General features: G+C 48.1%; 5 protein-coding genes across 6 annotated transcripts; 3 read left to right on the top strand and 2 right to left on the bottom strand.

Moving 5' to 3' along the window:
- Positions 1-44: 44 nt before the first annotated feature.
- LOC117135674 (synaptojanin-1) lies at positions 45-5717 on the bottom strand. Of its 2 annotated transcripts, none has more exons than XM_033296070.1 (4): positions 5634-5717; positions 3170-4736; positions 883-3102; positions 45-815 (listed from the first exon to the last, which is right to left on the bottom strand). In XM_033296070.1, exons 2-3 carry the CDS (start codon positions 4625-4627, stop codon positions 904-906), a joined length of 3657 nt encoding a protein of 1218 aa, XP_033151961.1. In that variant the 5' UTR covers positions 4628-4736; positions 5634-5717; the 3' UTR covers positions 45-815; positions 883-903. The 2 variants fall into 2 exon arrangements, with proteins under 2 accessions (XP_033151961.1, XP_033151962.1); XM_033296071.1 differs by having other exon boundaries at positions 5605-5679.
- A 739-nt stretch (positions 5718-6456) lies between these two features.
- Positions 6457-9824, bottom strand: LOC117135675 (ceramide glucosyltransferase). Its single transcript, XM_033296072.1, has one exon. It carries the CDS (start codon positions 9480-9482, stop codon positions 8160-8162), a length of 1323 nt encoding a protein of 440 aa, XP_033151963.1. The 5' UTR covers positions 9483-9824; the 3' UTR covers positions 6457-8159.
- A 706-nt stretch (positions 9825-10530) lies between these two features.
- On the top strand, positions 10531-12300 carry LOC117138643 (damage-control phosphatase ARMT1). Its single transcript, XM_033300858.1, has 4 exons — positions 10531-10913; positions 10971-11087; positions 11143-11875; positions 11935-12300. Exons 1-4 carry the CDS (start codon positions 10637-10639, stop codon positions 12242-12244), a joined length of 1437 nt encoding a protein of 478 aa, XP_033156749.1. The 5' UTR covers positions 10531-10636; the 3' UTR covers positions 12245-12300.
- A 158-nt stretch (positions 12301-12458) lies between these two features.
- Positions 12459-14489, top strand: LOC117138647 (damage-control phosphatase ARMT1). Its single transcript, XM_033300866.1, has 5 exons — positions 12459-12649; positions 12794-12899; positions 12966-13062; positions 13269-14135; positions 14194-14489. Exons 1-5 carry the CDS (start codon positions 12561-12563, stop codon positions 14343-14345), a joined length of 1311 nt encoding a protein of 436 aa, XP_033156757.1. The 5' UTR covers positions 12459-12560; the 3' UTR covers positions 14346-14489.
- A 139-nt stretch (positions 14490-14628) lies between these two features.
- Positions 14629-16174, top strand: LOC117138644 (damage-control phosphatase ARMT1). Its single transcript, XM_033300859.1, has one exon. It carries the CDS (start codon positions 14719-14721, stop codon positions 16111-16113), a length of 1395 nt encoding a protein of 464 aa, XP_033156750.1. The 5' UTR covers positions 14629-14718; the 3' UTR covers positions 16114-16174.
- The last annotated feature ends 92 nt before the right edge of the window (positions 16175-16266 follow it).

Here is a 16266-nt window from a genome sequence, read left to right as displayed (position 1 = left end):
ATTAATTACGAAAACTCTCAGGTACTTTTACATTTTTCTTTGACTTTTGTATAGTTTTATTAATTTATCGCTTTTTTCGAATATTCATGTGGAGCAGCGACTACGGCGGTCCAACTCTTTTATTTTGTTGTATGCTACTTGGTTAATCTTAGGCGTAACTTCAACTTTTGAACAGAGCAATTGGAATTTCTCAATTACATTGATATATATATGTAGTCAACTGAAACAGAAATCCGGATGTAGCCTCAAATTGACGGAATACAACGATAGTTTAACAATGTGGAATAATATGTAATTTATCTCAATAGTTGTTCAATAACAATGGATACATGTGTTTGGGTACGTCGCTCGAATTGGAATCTTTTACATTGCTGTAATTTGGATTGCTGCTTCAGTGTTTTAATAATTTTATTTCATTATTTGACTAGTACGGCTATAATTCAATTAAACATTACATTTATGCAGAATAGTGCAATACTTTGTCGCCCATATACTTCATTATTTCCAATCTTCGTCCTCGGCAAATCCAGTGCAATTGGGTTGAGTACGTCTGGCCAGCAAGTAAAAAAAAAGATAGTATCGGTGTGGGGTCGTTTGGGCTTTAGCTATATGGAACTTATTAGTTTACTTTAAATTCAGTTTGATTTCGGCTAGAAACCATCGAAACAAACAAACAGGTAATACACTAGTAACATAGATTCCATGCGAAGTGCGGATATTGCCAGGAGTTCTCCTCCAGGGTGGCCCAATATATTCGAGTATATATAACATTAAATACAGCGATTCGGAATGCAATCGGAGTGCAAGACAGCGAGCTGTAAATATAGCCATTATAAGTTAAGTTGCGGATGAGGCTTGATATTTTTTGGATTCTTAACCAACCCCGTGTGCGTAGCCTGCAGCTCAGTTGTTGGCGGGTCGCGTGGGCAGCGGTGGAGCATTGCCGCTCCTATTTGGTATGGGTGGTGGGCCCCTGCGATTCGGTAGCGGTGGCGGCGGGCCCATCGGTGCTCCTATCACTGGCGGCGGTCCAGCCGGTGGCGGATGGCGTGGCGCAGGCACATCCTCCTGGATCTCCTCGTAAATATTACTGGCGGTTTCGTAGGCGGTATCAGGTGGAATCTGATCCTTGGGCGAACCGACTTGGCGCGTAGGCGTCGAGACGGGTGTGGCCTGCTTGCTCTGCATTTGGCGCGGCGGTGTCGGCGGACCGGAGAGCACAGCTGGAGCCGTGGGCGAAGTCTTTCCCGAGGAGGACGTCGAAGAACTAGCGGACACAAGTTCCGTTGGCGATTGCGATTTGGAGGATGGCGTGGTGTCCATTGCCGGCGGACGAGGCGGCGCCGCCTGTGGCTGAAGCGGCGACGGAATAAGAGGTTGAGATTGCGGTTGCGGTGGCATCGGTGGCTTAGCCGGCTTGGGCACAATGCTGATGACCCCGACGTGGGGCATGTGGCGTGGTGAGTTCTTTGGCGACATAGGCATTGGGGGGCGGGCTGGGGGACGTGTGGGCGGCTGCTTGGGCCGCTGGGGCAACTCCGGCGTAATGGCCTGCAGGAGTTGTGCATGCTCTAGAGGATTAGCGCACAGCGGTATGGTGTTCGTGGTGCATAGCTCTATCTCGCTGTCCACCAGATGCTGCCAGTCCTTTGACTTCAGCTCCAGGATAAGATCCAATCCGCATACTTGAATACTTTTTTTAGAAGACGCATTTAAAGCCGATTCTCCATCCCGAAATGTGACCCACATAGTGTCCTCCACATAGCGCACCAAAGTGACCTCTCCCATCTTGGACAGCTCGGTAATCAGGGCTGACATCACATTCTCGTCGTAGATGGTTGGTCCATCCTCATCTCCAGTTGTCGAAGACTCCAACACATGTACCACAATCGTGGAGTCCGGCGGACCCAGATCTCGGATAACCTGCTCGAACACAGCACGTCTCCGCTGCTGATCGATCTCCATTATCTCAGCATCAATAATAGCAATCACGGGTCTATGATCACTCTGCTTTAGTTCCGAGCGTCCGTAGTGAATCAGTTTACCGGGATTCCAGGCTGAGGCAGCAAAGTCGCCCTCGGCCAGCGCCTTCCTCCGACGCCAGAGAACGCGATCTGTCCAGGCGGGCGCACGCTGTTTCTCCGAGGTGTCGTAGTCGTCGCTGAACAAATCATACTTGTACGTCGGGTCGAATGTGATCTCTCCCTCGAGAAATTCGCCAAACACATTGCCCGCCTCCTGCTCCTTGCGCAATTGATCGAACTCAAGGACGGTTGAGAGATCTCCATTACGTACGCACTCCTTTAATTCGTCCTTCTCCATGTCGATGCGATAGTTGAAGTCGCCGCACCAAAATACCCAGTCGTGTGATTTTAGCGTCCTGCCCATCGGGAAGGCCAGCTTCCGGGTGATCTCCGCGTAGTCAGCGTTCCTTTCAGTCACCTGTGACTGCCCGGCTGCAAAGTGGGCACACACGAAGCACATGGAAGTGCCATGAAGCACAAATCGAATGGCACAGGCACCCTTATTGCCAGTGGCACCACCCAATCCTGTCTTAACACAGTCGATGGCCACGTCCCGGATGTGCGGCGCGTGCTCCGGTCGGATGTAGATGTATAGGCACACGCCCACCAGTTGCTGGTATGTGAGCAGCACGTAGTCATTGTCCCGCGAGATCGTTTTCTGCAGCTCCTCGGCCCACAACTTGGCATTGTCGGTGCTGGCCGCCATTATGTTGGAAGCATTCAGATCCACAATTTCCTCGAAACCAATGGCGTAGATATCCACCGGATGATCGACGTTCTCCGACGGATTGTTCACATCTACAAGCGCCTTGGAGCGGGCAAGGGCATGGCAGTCGAGCAGCCAATCGGCCAGCGAATCCTTGAACACAATGCTGCGGAAGTGCTTGCCGCCGTTGACGTTATAAGTACCAACGGCTACACGTGCCATTCGAGGACGCACATATTCAGTGTAGCGCTTGCATAGCTCTCTCAACACAGTGGTAGGTGCATGCAACATGTTGGAGGGCAGTAGGATGCGAGCCCGATCCGCAAGCTCCGAGCTAAGCGTGGACCCGACTAGCAGCACATCAATGGCTTCCTAAATATGGAAAAACGGGAGTAATGTAAATAATACGTTTAATTTTTAATTGATAACCACAACGTACCTGCTTTGAGTTGTCCAGTAGGTTATTTTGAATTGTCCTTGCTGCAGATCGTGCACCATCCATTAATTTTGATCCTCCCTGGATTGCCCCGGTGCCGGCGTAGATCTTGCTGACCTCATTTCCGTTGTTGATCCACATCTGTCGGAAGATCTCCTCAAACCGCGAAATGTTCTGCTGCTTGCCGCCCATTTTCAAAGCCTCTAGCTGGATACCGAGCGTGTCAAGCCCGAGATACGTCTGCACACAGTTTGTCCTGTCCAAACAGTCTAGGCAATTCGTGCGCACGACACCGAACTGCTCGCGCAACACCTGACCATTGGACGCGTGGAAGACGCCGTAGTTAGCCCCGCAGGCCACGATCCGTTCCTTGAGCTTGGCCAGTGCCGAGAAATTGCCGCCGCGACACTCCTGATGATAGTCAAACACCACATGCGGCACATCCTTGTGGGCCGACATGCCGTGATGACGCTGGAACTCATTGCTCAGCATGGCCTCGCCCTCCTTGCTGCCGACAAGTGAGCTGCCGAGCAGATTCACCACCGTCTGGTAGCCGTAACGTTGCCTCATCATGCTCATGTGTCGATCAAAGGCAGCGGCCGATGTCTCGAATCCTCGTGATAGCTTCACCTTGTGCGAGCCAACCTGGACGCCAGGCTGTTCCCAGAAGAGCGGCACCGATCCCCGCGTCTGCACGTAACTAGTAACATCGCCGTCCACGTAGATCACTTGCTCGGTTTCCACGAAGTTAGCCACATAGCCCTCATCGTTGGTACCGCGGACATTGAAACGAGTGCCAGCCCGTTCGCAGCTCAGCCGGGAGATGATGGCGGCACGCGCCTGTTTGGCACCGATGTAGACGGTGCGCACCTCTACAGAGCCGCACATGGCTTGCAACAACCAGGACTGGCAATCGATACCGAAGCGCATCAGGTGGATGTGCATCATGCGGTTCCAGAAGAAACGGTTGTCCGTCTCCTGCGTTTGCTGTCGTCGCTGGGCGCAAAGCGTAATATCGAACCGATACGACGACGCTCCGGATGCCGATGCACTGGCATTGGTGTGGGCAAAGTAGAAGGTGCCCGAGTTGAGCAGCTTGCGCACCTCGCTGATCTTGTCCTCGTTGGGCGCTGCATTTTGTAGCGAGACGAAAGTGGTTTGTGTGATCCGGAAGATCTCGATGTCGCCGATCTTGCCCATGGACACACAGCCGGTTACCAGCACCAGGAACAGCACGGTGCTCTCGCCGGCGTTTAGCTGGAGGGCACCCAGACATCCGTAGGCGTCGCAGACCTTGGTGTACTGCTTCCGGATCACATCCGTCTCCTGCTGGGTCAGCAGGGCCACCGCATGGGACTCGAACAGGATGCTGTCGCTCTTGTTCCGATGCTCCAGTAATACGCTGTGCGGCGAGGGGGCAATGGACTTCTCCAGCACACGGATCACCTTGGACATGGCCATCTTGCTGGGATCTCTCTTCCTTGTGTGTTCTTTTGAGTCGAGTAGTGTGATTTCGTCCTTTACTGTCTGCAGTTCAAATATTGCGTCCAGCAGCGCAAAGCTAAGACATCTGTGGGTGGGGAAACATCATTTAATTGTGGGTGTATTTCACAAGTTAAGTTTTTAAAGGGTGTATCAGTTACATAATAGAGATCTATTATTTTGATGAGAATAGTACTCCTTTTTTAAGGTGTGGGTAGAATATTGAGATTCGTCTTTTGCAATGCTACAATTTTAGGACTCATTCGATTTTAATTTATGAGCAACACTTTTAAAACTAATTTATCGTAATATTTTCTGTACTAAGTAAAATGTTCTTATCACCTACACTACATTACTGGTTTATTTTTTTAGTTTTAGAATATATTTTGGTGAGTGTTTTGCTTGTTCAGCTAATTTATTTTGTGATAAACTTTAACTCGCACTTAGTAATAGCTCAAATGAGCTTACATTTGGAGTTAATTTTTTTCTACCAAGTTTTCGATTCCTTGAATTTTAAGATTTGCACGAGGTGAGTGAAAATGGGAAAGTTCAACTAGTACAACAGACACTTTGAACCGAAATGGCACTAAAATTTCGGGCGCCTGTTAAAAATCAATAGGCAACTCTTAAACATAAACAAACCGAAAAGCGGAGGAATTTTTCCAATATCTTCCGCCTCCCACTCAAGTTCACCCACACACGCACGCACGCACACACAGCACTCACATGCACCGGCGACAGCTGTGCTCTCTCTCGCTCTCTCCCACTCTCTGCTGGCGCGTGCGTGTGTGTGTGAGTGACTGATAAACATTTTTTGAGCATTCTATGGATTTTTCACTAGGAATTTGCACAGGCATTCAACTGTTTTTTAGGCAGCCAATGATCGGCGTGCTTGGTGTCTATTTAAAAGGGGAAACACTACAATTCGCAAAGGTGCCTTTGGCACCTCAAATTACTTTTTTACGTCTTTTAATACTCCTAATACCTTTGTTTGCGATTTTATTGCAAAATTCTAGAGAGCTTTGGGCGGTATGACCGTATTTGGTAAGCCGGAAAACGACGGCATTCTATATCGCATCGATAATTATCGAGCTGTTGACTGAGATCTGCGCGCCGTACTAAAGATTCGAATTTAAATTGTGTACTAAAACATCAAAGTCAAGTGTATTGACCACTTTTCAAGATTACCGCGGACACTTGACGATAGCCCGAGGCTAGAGGCTTCGCGCAATGGCCTGAAGTACCTTAACCATTTTTCCATTTAACTGGGACAAATATAGTCTTAATCTCGTTCCCAAAATTACAAACTTTTCAAACTATATGATAAGAAAAGACCAAAAAAGTTGGCCATATTTCCGTTGCTAAGATTACTCTGGCGCTTCTTTTGGCAAACAGGAAGCAACACAATGCTACTTGAAGATAATTAGGTCTCAGAAACAACATACAATGGAGGTTAGTCACTAAATACTACATAATACAATAGAATGTAGAACGCCTAATCGCCTAGTGCTTGCAGTCGTCCCAGTTATCAATTATGCACATATGGAATGTAATGATTATTTATTCATTGTTTCACTCTGCCCTGAGTTTTTGGCACTTCTCACGTGCGCACCATGCTCCTCCAAGTCGATTAGATAGCCCCATTGCGGCCATTTTGAGTAATCTCAATGGTCGCAACAAAACCTCTAATTGTAAATCACAGACAATCGGGTGATTCATTCCAATCCGCCTTATCAGAAACCGGAGGACGCAAATAAATTTGCATTGCATCGCCTTCTTTGTGAACCAGAAAAGTAAACAAAGTCGGATTTATATTGGTCATGCTTCTCAGTTTATTCGGTAAGTATGTTTGACTAGTTGTAGGCTTAGAATACGAATTGATTTAAAAAATACACACTAATTACTCATATACTCGCACATTATTCCCATAGTTCGGCTTACATATGTAGCTCTTGGCCAGCGAAGCAACAAATTCTAGTCGAAGGGTTTTCGCGTTCCCCCTACGTTATCTAATCGCTTAACTGAAATTCAAGTGGATCGCCGTGCCTTGGGTACTGATAACGATTGATTAATTTACATAATTCCAGCAAGATATGGCCGCTTTCGGAATTTTTAGCACTCCCCCCCAAGTACGTCATTTCGTTTAAATTGCATTTTCGCCCATTTTAGGCAGGGCGGCTGTGCAAAAAAATATCAGCAGTCGTTAATAGTGTATGGCCACCAAATATATCATCTACCCCGCGCCTGGTTCATTAGAATGCGTCTGCGCCTAATTGTTATATTGTTATAACCTAATGCGTAAGCTAAAGGCGTCGGCCTAGGTTGGTTCCGGACCTGCATCGAAGGTCCAGCCACATATGTATGTATAGTCGCTCTCCCTTAGCCGCTGATATGCCTGCTTCTCGTATCTGTTAGTCGTTTAATTCATAAATATGTTTTTGTGTCGCTCGCTACTCATGGCTTAAGTTCATTAAGATAAGGCGCTGGCTGTGTGGAAAGAAATCGAAAGAATTCCCCCCACCCCAGACCAATCCCCTGCGATCATTTGACTGGAAGGTTCTACGAGCAGCATCTAAAGTACGCTATAATGGTCGCCGCCAGCCTGACCCATCACCTCCCACATAACTCAGACACACACAGGGGCGCGATCGCCGCTAGACCCGCGTTAGTAGCGTAGGGTCGAGTCAAGTGAGTGCGGTGATAATTACGCTGAAACCGAGTGTAGTCGATGGTGTGACTCAGCCAAACATTTCCCACCTATTTGGCCAAAAGGCCCCTGAGTCAGCTAACTGATAAGAGGGGGTAAGAGGATCTATGAGAAACGATACCGCAAATAAACATCAATCAGAACCTAATGGGTTTTCATTCTCACGATCGCTTCGATTCGATTCGATTTGATTTCATTTATTCAATGGCATTCCCTTTTGGCGCCTATGTACAGCAGCTGGGACAAACAGAAAACAACACAAACAACTTAACTAAAAGTAATCATAAGTATAGGCTTAGCGATAACAGTATACCTAGTGTGCTTGGCCAAAATAAATAATTACAACTCAATAAAGCAACAAAAGAAGCGGGGAGAACTAACTAACGCAATCATAATGCTAACTAGGGCTTACGTCTCTGTACAGGCTGGCTACAAAATATGTACGCTATATATATACACAAAGCATCATCATTAACCAGTTTCCATGAAGCCACCAAAATGCGCCCGGGTCGATCTGCTCGAACGCCTACATCTAAATCTCTGGCGAGCGATCGCAGCGATACGCTCGTCGTCTAAACAGTGTCTCTAAACTAATCTAGGTCCGCCTGCCGCGCTTCACGTCCAGGAGTGCGTGGATGCCACTCCGCATTCGCCTTTTTTACAGCTTTAAGTCTAGACTTACGTAGTGACTAAGGTTCAGCTAATAATACTACTACCAGACGCTAGACGCCGCCCGCCAGTCGCTTGCAGTCCGCTGAGTTCGTTTGCTCACCAGTACAAAATAACAAACTTAACTATTAGGTGCTACGACACCAGCAGTCGCTGCTTGGCGCCCGTGCAGATCAGCGTGTCCCCCGTTGTTCCAGCGTTGACTACCGCAGGCTCTAACGTGGGTGCGGGCTGTGGCTGTGGCGCCAGCGGGTCGTTGGCAGCATCGGTGGCGGGGCTGTTCAGTTCGTAGGCCACTCCGCCCCAGTGAAGCTTGTAGGTGCGGGCGCGCCAGCGGATGGCCGGATTCCAGAGGGCGTGCAGGAACAGATAGGGTCCGGTCAGCTCCCTGAACAGCCAGCCGACGACGAACTCGAACTTGTGGAACGGCATCGAGCCGTGCTGGACAATGGAGAGCAGCAGCCAGTCGGACAGGAACCAACAGAGCACGTGCACCAGGTAGAACACCAGCGGATCCCAGCTGAACAGCACGGATGCCGACCAGGCGGCTATGGCGCCAAGGATCATGCACTCGGATAGCGGCTCCAGCAGTATGGTGGTGGGGACCATGGCCACGCGCAGCTTGGCCCATCGAATGAGCCGCGCCTGGAAGCTTCCGATGTCACAGAGACCGCTGTTCTGCAGCGCCGGCTGATTGGAGATGCGCATCTTCCAGCCCAGTCGCGTTACACTGCGCGCGATGAAGAAATCCTCAGCCAAGTAGCAGCCAAATGCTCGCAGGCCGCCCAGCTGGTCGATGACAGCCTTGCGCAGCAGACAAGACATGCCCGTGTGGCAATTGATGCCCAGCACATCCGCCGATAGATAGATTCTGCTCTGCACCGTGCCGAAGAAGACCTTCTCGAAGGTGGCCGCAAATCCGTCTCGGTCGCTGGTGAAGGGCATCTGGTGGACCAGGGCGTGCTTCTCAGACATGTTCTGCACCATGTCTAGCAGCGTGTCGTCCTTCATCTTGATGCCGCTGTCTGAGATCATCACAAAGTCGTACTTGGCGGCCATATAACCTGGATGGATGTTATTGATCTTGGGGTTGACGCCCACGTCGGAGCCACCTACAAAGAGGGTGGCGTCCACCAGCGGGTACTTGGCCAGCAGTTTCTCCACCAGCTGTATGGCCGGGTCCTCCTTGTCCTCGACGCAGAAGAGCAGCTCGTACAGCGGATAGTCCATGGTGAAGAAGGTCTCCAGGTTGTGCTGCAGGTTGGGATCGACGCCCATAAGGGGCTTGAGAATGGAGACACCTGGCAGCGGTTGTGCCTCCGTGGGCAGCTTGCAGGACTTCTTGTGCAGCTTATAGCGCCCGTAGCAAATGGCTATCACATGCACCATCCAGGTGCCCAGCCAGAAAACCATGAAGAATGCCGCGAAGCCATAAAGCGGCAATGGTAGGTGTGACATCGTTGCGGGTGTGAGTGTGTGTGTGGCTGGTGGGGTGTGCGGTGTGTGTTTGCGTGTGCGGTTGGTGCTCCAAGGGTCCGCGCGAGTGTGTGCGTGTGTGGTGACTCCGAGTCCAAACTCAAATCCAAATCCCCGTTCGTTTGCCTGTGTGGGTGGGCGTTTCTATTCACGATGGCATTTGCTGCGGTTGCCCTGCGGTTTTGCGCTGCCCGATTGCGAGACCAGATCGGATCGAACAGATCAATCGAGGTGCACTCACTGGTTGGCCGTTCCTCGCGCTTTAAACATTTTGCAGACCTCGCGTCGCGTTCGTTTGCCAAATATAACTGCAATAAAGGGGCAGTGTTGGCAGCGCCATGAATCAGATGCGGAAGCAAAAAGGGGCTAAAAAAGGCATCGCGCTTTCACAATTTGCAGCACTGTTCGTAAGACAGCTGATTACAGATTCTGATGATTTTTCAATACTACTTATGTAAAAAATATGTAAAATATTTAATAATATGTATATATCTAAAACCCTTTAGATGCTTTTATGTTTACGTTATTAACTACGTAACAGCGTATTTGTATTTCAAATTTAATTTTCACATATAAATACATACAAACACATACATATGTATTTATTAAATCAAAATAATTTAAAATCAATATTTTGCTTGTATTTAAATAGCGAAGTTCAAAAAATTATAAGCTAAAACAACTTAAACATATAATTGATAACCACGACACTAACGTCCTATAATATTCATAAAATTTTTTTTGACATGCTAAAACTTTTTCGTTAAATAAAAGTAGAAAATTCAAGCTGTTCTGAATCAACTGAATATCATTTCTTGAAAAGTTGTAGCATATTAATTAAAAAAACAATAAATACCCCATTCTTTTTTGTAAATTGCATTTCCTTAAGCAACTAAATATTTTTCATGAAAAGTTTTATCTGTTAAATTAAAATTTATTAAGTAAGTAAGAAAAAAATGCACATTCGCGCATAAGCATAACAAATCAAATTCACAAACTGTCCTGCGCATAAGCGCAGTGTGACGTACGTTACCCAGCACTAAACAGATTGTGGCTTTGAAAAATCAGTCAAAATCAGGTAAATTCTGCTATAATGCACTCGTAAACGCACAAAAATCACAGACAAAAAAGAAAAGATGGAATCCTCATCGAAGGACCCTTCCTCGGAAGGCGAACTGCCCGAGGACGAAGGCAAAACGGACTCAGAACCCATCAAAATATCGCGGCTGTTGCGAACGGAATTCGATGCCAAATACCAGATCGTGAACCTGCAGACTCCTCTCAATGCCTTTATGTCGGGCCATTACAAGCAGAGCTTTGCCTTCTTCACACTCCGGAGTCGGCTGCCCGTGATCCTGACCAACGTGATAGACACGCTGACCCGGGACAAATCCGAGCTGGTAGCCCAATTCGGTAGGGTAATCCCTGCAAGCGTTTTTTGGGATCTCCATTGACTTTTTCTTCTTCCAGCCTCAAATGAATTTTCACAGGCTGCCCGCGAGGAGCTAAAGATCATTATTGGATTGATCTCCAAGCTAAAGTACGAGCTGCAAACGGACAAATCGTTTCAAAACTTTACAGGCGAAGGTTAGTTCCTGGGTTCTTAAAATTCTCAAGAGGATTATAAGCCTTGTTTCCCTAGAACCCGATCGAGAAGTTTGGAACAACTTTATCAGCAACCTGCCCGATGGCGAACGCAGCTTCTACAAAGCCAGCTCCCTCCATGCCGAGTGCTATCTCCACCGCAAACTCCACTCCTTTCTGGAGAACAGCGTATTTCTGAAGTCCTACGATTTCTTTGCCAAAGTCAAGGAGCAGGCGCTCACGGACAGCATTGATGATATACTGGCCCTGACGAAGTACACACGACGATCAGAGAACAGCGTGGAGGTGTTCGACGAGCTTGTAAGAATCAACATGTGGAGCAACTGCAATGATGTGGCGACCGACACAGAGACAGTCAAGCAATCAAACCGCCAGGTGCTTGAGAAAGTGGCAAACACCGATGAGCGCGTACTGGTTAACCAGGCCGCGGAGATCTGGAGGTGCTTGGAAAACCCTAAACTGAAGAAGCATAAGCAGGTGGACTTCATACTGGACAATGCAGGCTACGAACTCTTTAGTGACTTTATCCTGGCTGAGTTCATGATTGAGAAGGGACTGGCCGAAAAGGTGCGGTTCCATGTGAAGGCGCACCCTTGGTTTGTCACCGATGTGACGGAGCGCGACTTCAAGTGGACGCTGGAGTACTTGAGTGAGCATGCGGACTACATTATAAGTCTGATAGGAAAGAAGTTCCTACAATTCATCGATGAGGGAAAGTTCGAACTGGCGCCAATCTCGCATTTCTGGACATCACCGCATTCGTTTTACAGGTTTGCATTCCGGATATGACTGTATGTTCAATGCCTAATTGCATCTTTGCCTATTACAGCATGGCGCAAATGGATCCAGATTTGTATAGTTCCCTGCAGCTATCCAAGCTGGTGGTCTTCAAAGGGGAGCTCAACTATCGCAAGCTGCTGCAGGACGTCTGCTGGGACCCCACCCAGGAACTGAGCACCTGCCTCCGTGGCTTCCTTCCGAGCAACATTTGTGTGCTGCGGCGGGTCAAGAGCGAAGTTATCTCCGGCCTGCCCGAGGGCGTTGGCCAGGCGCTGAGTGGGAAGGATCCGCGCTGGATGGTCTCGGGCAGTTATGGGGTCATTCAGTTCGTTGACGGAACTCGTGAATTTGGCTATTAATCTTGTACAGTCTGGACAGTTTAAATTATTGGTAATAAATAGGCGTTACATATCTAGAAGCCAAAGACGTTTTAAATATATACTTACATATATGTACGTTTTTGCTATGAAACAATAAAAACTTGAAACATAAGTAACGCATTTTTAAAATTCAAAATAAGTATCGCCTGGTTAATAATCGGCAGGTTCCAATTCCGGTATTTTCCATCACCGCCAAGGCGGTCACACTACGCGCCACTTTATCAAGTTTATAAACTTTCCGCAGCAGTACAATTCCGTAAACATATTCGGCTGGAGCAACAGACAGATCCTCGAAATGGCCAGCGATACGGATTTTGACGCGAAGAATGGAATCGTGGACGGACCAACCCCGCCGCACACCGAGCTGGCGGCCCTCTATAAGCAGTGAGTAGGGCTAAATATAGCGCCTACTATAGATGGTGTCTAAATGGCCCGCGCATATGTAACAAACACGCCGACCCATCGTTACCCACACATCCAAGCTGTGGAATTGAGTTATGATTATTACTTAAAAGGCATTTATTGCAGGAGCTTTGCCTACTACACCTTTCGTGTGCGCCTGCCCTCGACCTTGGCCACCATCGCGGATTCCCTAGTCAAGGACAAGGACGTCTTGCTGGCCACATATGGCGAGGTAGGTAGTTGTGTGCACTTTCCCCTGACCTTGAGCTTGAACCTTTGATATCAAATTGCATTCCAGGCAGCGAAAGCCGATATTGAACAAACTACAAAGGAGGTTAGACAGCTGCGGGATGACATCCTGAGCAATGGTCCTTTACTGCCCTTTGGTGAAAATGGTAGGTATTTGGAGGGTCATGGGTTGGCAATGCAATGGCATGCAATGATTCCAATTCGAATGCTTAAGTATTGGAGCGTTGACTTAATCCGTCTTATTTTGTTGTAATAGCATTGAACTCATAATTGATTGCGTTGCATATATTATTTCATTTACCCTGTGCAAAATGAATTTCCTTGATAAGAATAAGAAAACCGTGTGTTTCAGATTCCGACTCTAAAGTGTGGAATGCATTCCTGGAAAAACTGCCCAAGGAGAAGAGTAACTACTTTTCCACATGCTGGCTGTACGCTGAGTGCTACATGTACCGCAAAATCTCATCTATTTTCCGGGCCACAGCCCATCTGGCCGCCTACGACTACTTTAGCCAGCAGAAACAGACGGCGACCAAACTGAGCGTGGACGCCATGCTGGCGGTGGCCAAGGCTACGCGGCACAATGAACGAAACTCGGACACCTTCCGCCAGTTGATCAAACTCAATTTGTGGGGCAATCGGTGCGACCTGTCCATAACCTCCGGCAAACAGGTGAAGCCCACTGGCAATGCCTTTGACCAGGTTACGGACTTGGAGGAGAAGCTACTGATCGACGGCACCGCGGAGGTATGGAAAGCACTGGACGGAGCCTCCGGAGAGGGCATTGTGGACATCATTTTCGACAACGCCGGCTATGAGCTGTACACGGATCTCATCCTGGCTGAGTACATTATCGACAAGGGACTGGCTGCCAAGGTGCGCTTCAATCCCAAGGCCATTCCCTGGTTCATTTCGGACGTGATGGAGCACGACTACCACTGGACACTGCAATTTCTGGCCGACCATCCGGATCCGGTGCTGAGTGAGGTCGGAAAGAAATGGCAGCGTTTGACGACCGAGGGCAAGTTCGAGCTTTCGCCACTGGAACACTTTTGGACGAGTCCCTACGAATTCTATCGCATGCCAGAGGTAAATCAGCCACTGTACGACCGCCTGAAGGAGGCGCAACTGGTTATCTTCAAGGGTGACCTGAATTATCGCAAGTTGTTAGGCGACTTCTCCTGGGACAGCACGGAGTCCTTTGAGACTTGCTTGAGGGGTGAGTCTATCTTGTCAGAAATTCTTCCAGTACTTACACGTTTTATATCCCTGTTAAGGTTTTCGTCCTTCCAATCTCTGCACTCTGCGCACGATTAAAGCGGATCTGATCTGCGGATTGGGTGCAGGCGTGGCGGACCAACTGTTTGCCAAGGATAAGGAGTGGATGTTGACTGGCGAATATGGCGTAATACAGTTTGCTAGCAAGTAGAGAAAGAAGGAAATCGGGACAGGGAACAGCAAACTAGTTGAATTGTTTTAGTCGTTATAAGCTTAGCTTAATTGTTGAAATTCATAGTGACCTATGCGAGATCCAAAAACGAAATTATACTCAATTTACTCATCAACACTGCAACCATAAATAATTTAGTTTTTATAAAATGATTTAAAACACATTTAATACGTTTGCATTGCCTTTAGCAATAGTTGTACTCTAAATCCTTTTGCATTGTTTAGTAAGCACAGACAGACACTCATATGAACGTCAGTTGTCCAGAGGGCTATTAAAGTTTAGATCAATATTAATTTGGAATCGAAACATTTTCCTGGCAAAGGGGGCTTCGAAATTCTACGTTTTAGGCAAAATGTATAGTGCTGAATTTGGTAGCCGCACCGATGTCACGGAAACCACCAATCTTGCCGCCATTGAGCAGTTGAAGGAACAGCGGTTCAACGAGAAGAATCTGATCATATACAATCCGCCCGGAGAGAATGATGAACTGTCCGCCAGATTCCTGCGCAGCCTGGCTTTTGCCACCTTCAAGCGAAGATCGCCCGCATTTTTGCGGGATTTGATCATATTCCTGCAGGATCGTGAGACGGAAATCATTGAGCAGTGCGGGGAGTATGCCCATTTCGATTTGAAGCGCACCATCTGGAGCCTGGAGCTGCTGCGCGATGATATAATCAACAACAGGGATTTCCAGATATTTCGCGTCAAGGCGCCTGACACTGACAGCTGGAACTCGTTCCTCAAAGGTCTTGGAGAGGACAGAAGGCAGTGGTTCTCGGCGGTTTGGCTGCATGCGGATTGCTACATGTACCGCCGCATCTGGTCGATCTTCCAGCGATCCGAAACCCTGAAAAATTATGATTACTTTGGTGATCAAAAGACGTCCATTGTCACCAATGTGGCGCCGCTGATGAGGGACATCCTAGTCTCCACCAAAGGCATAAGGCGCAGTCAGGAGGACTTTCAGTATCTACTGAAACTATCTGCGTGGTCCAATCACGGTGACCTAAACATCACAAGAAGGGGTGCGCATGACAAAATCTATAAGCAGATTGCCAAATACGACATTGATTTGCTGGCCGATCAGTCGTCCGATGTTTGGCAGGATCTCATCGAGGCCAGTGCGCCCGTCTACGTGGACATCGTGTGCGACAATGCGGGATTTGAGCTCTTTGCGGATCTGCTGCTGGGCGAGTACATCATAGAATCGGGCTTGGCCAGTCGGGTGCGGTTCCATGTGAAGGCTATACCGTGGTTCATCTCCGATTGCACGCACAAGGACTTCAACTGGCTGCTGAAGTTCCTACGCAAACACGAGTTCCAGGAATTGAATGCCTTTGGTAAGCGGATACGGGCCTACATCAGGGATCGTTCCTTTATCTTGTGCGACAAAAGCTACTTCTGGACAAGTGGCCACGACTGCAGCCAGATGAAGCGCGTGCAGCCTTGCTTGTATGTCTACATCAGCCAGGCATCCCTGGTGATCTTTAAAGGAGATCTCAACTACCGGAAACTGCTCGGCGACATCAACTACAAGCCCACTACCCAGTTTTCCGACTGCCTGCGCGGCTTTCAACCCGCCAGCGTCTGTGCCCTTCGCGTCATTAAGTCGGATATCTATTGTGGACTGCCCCTCTGCACGGTGGAGAAGCTAAGCGAGCAGAATCCGGAGTGGATGGTCACTGGCGACAAGGCAGTCGTACAAGTGGCCATCAAGCATCGACTCTCGAGCGACATTATCGTTTGAACACAAGAAATGATAGTCGATCTCATTCGATTTCCCAATTAACAGCCCATATTTATATGTAGCTATTGTCGTTTTATTAATTTATTTCCTAAATGGTAGGCGGTGTAAGTCGTTAAGATAAGTATTGCATTCCGTATTATAGACTATAACTAA

The sequence above is a fragment of the Drosophila mauritiana genome, chromosome 2R, assembly GCF_004382145.1.
Source record: "Drosophila mauritiana strain mau12 chromosome 2R, ASM438214v1, whole genome shotgun sequence".
NCBI lineage: Eukaryota > Metazoa > Arthropoda > Insecta > Diptera > Drosophilidae > Drosophila > Drosophila mauritiana.
Note: the sequence above shows the minus strand (reverse complement) of the source record. Positions and strands in the feature narration are given on the sequence as shown.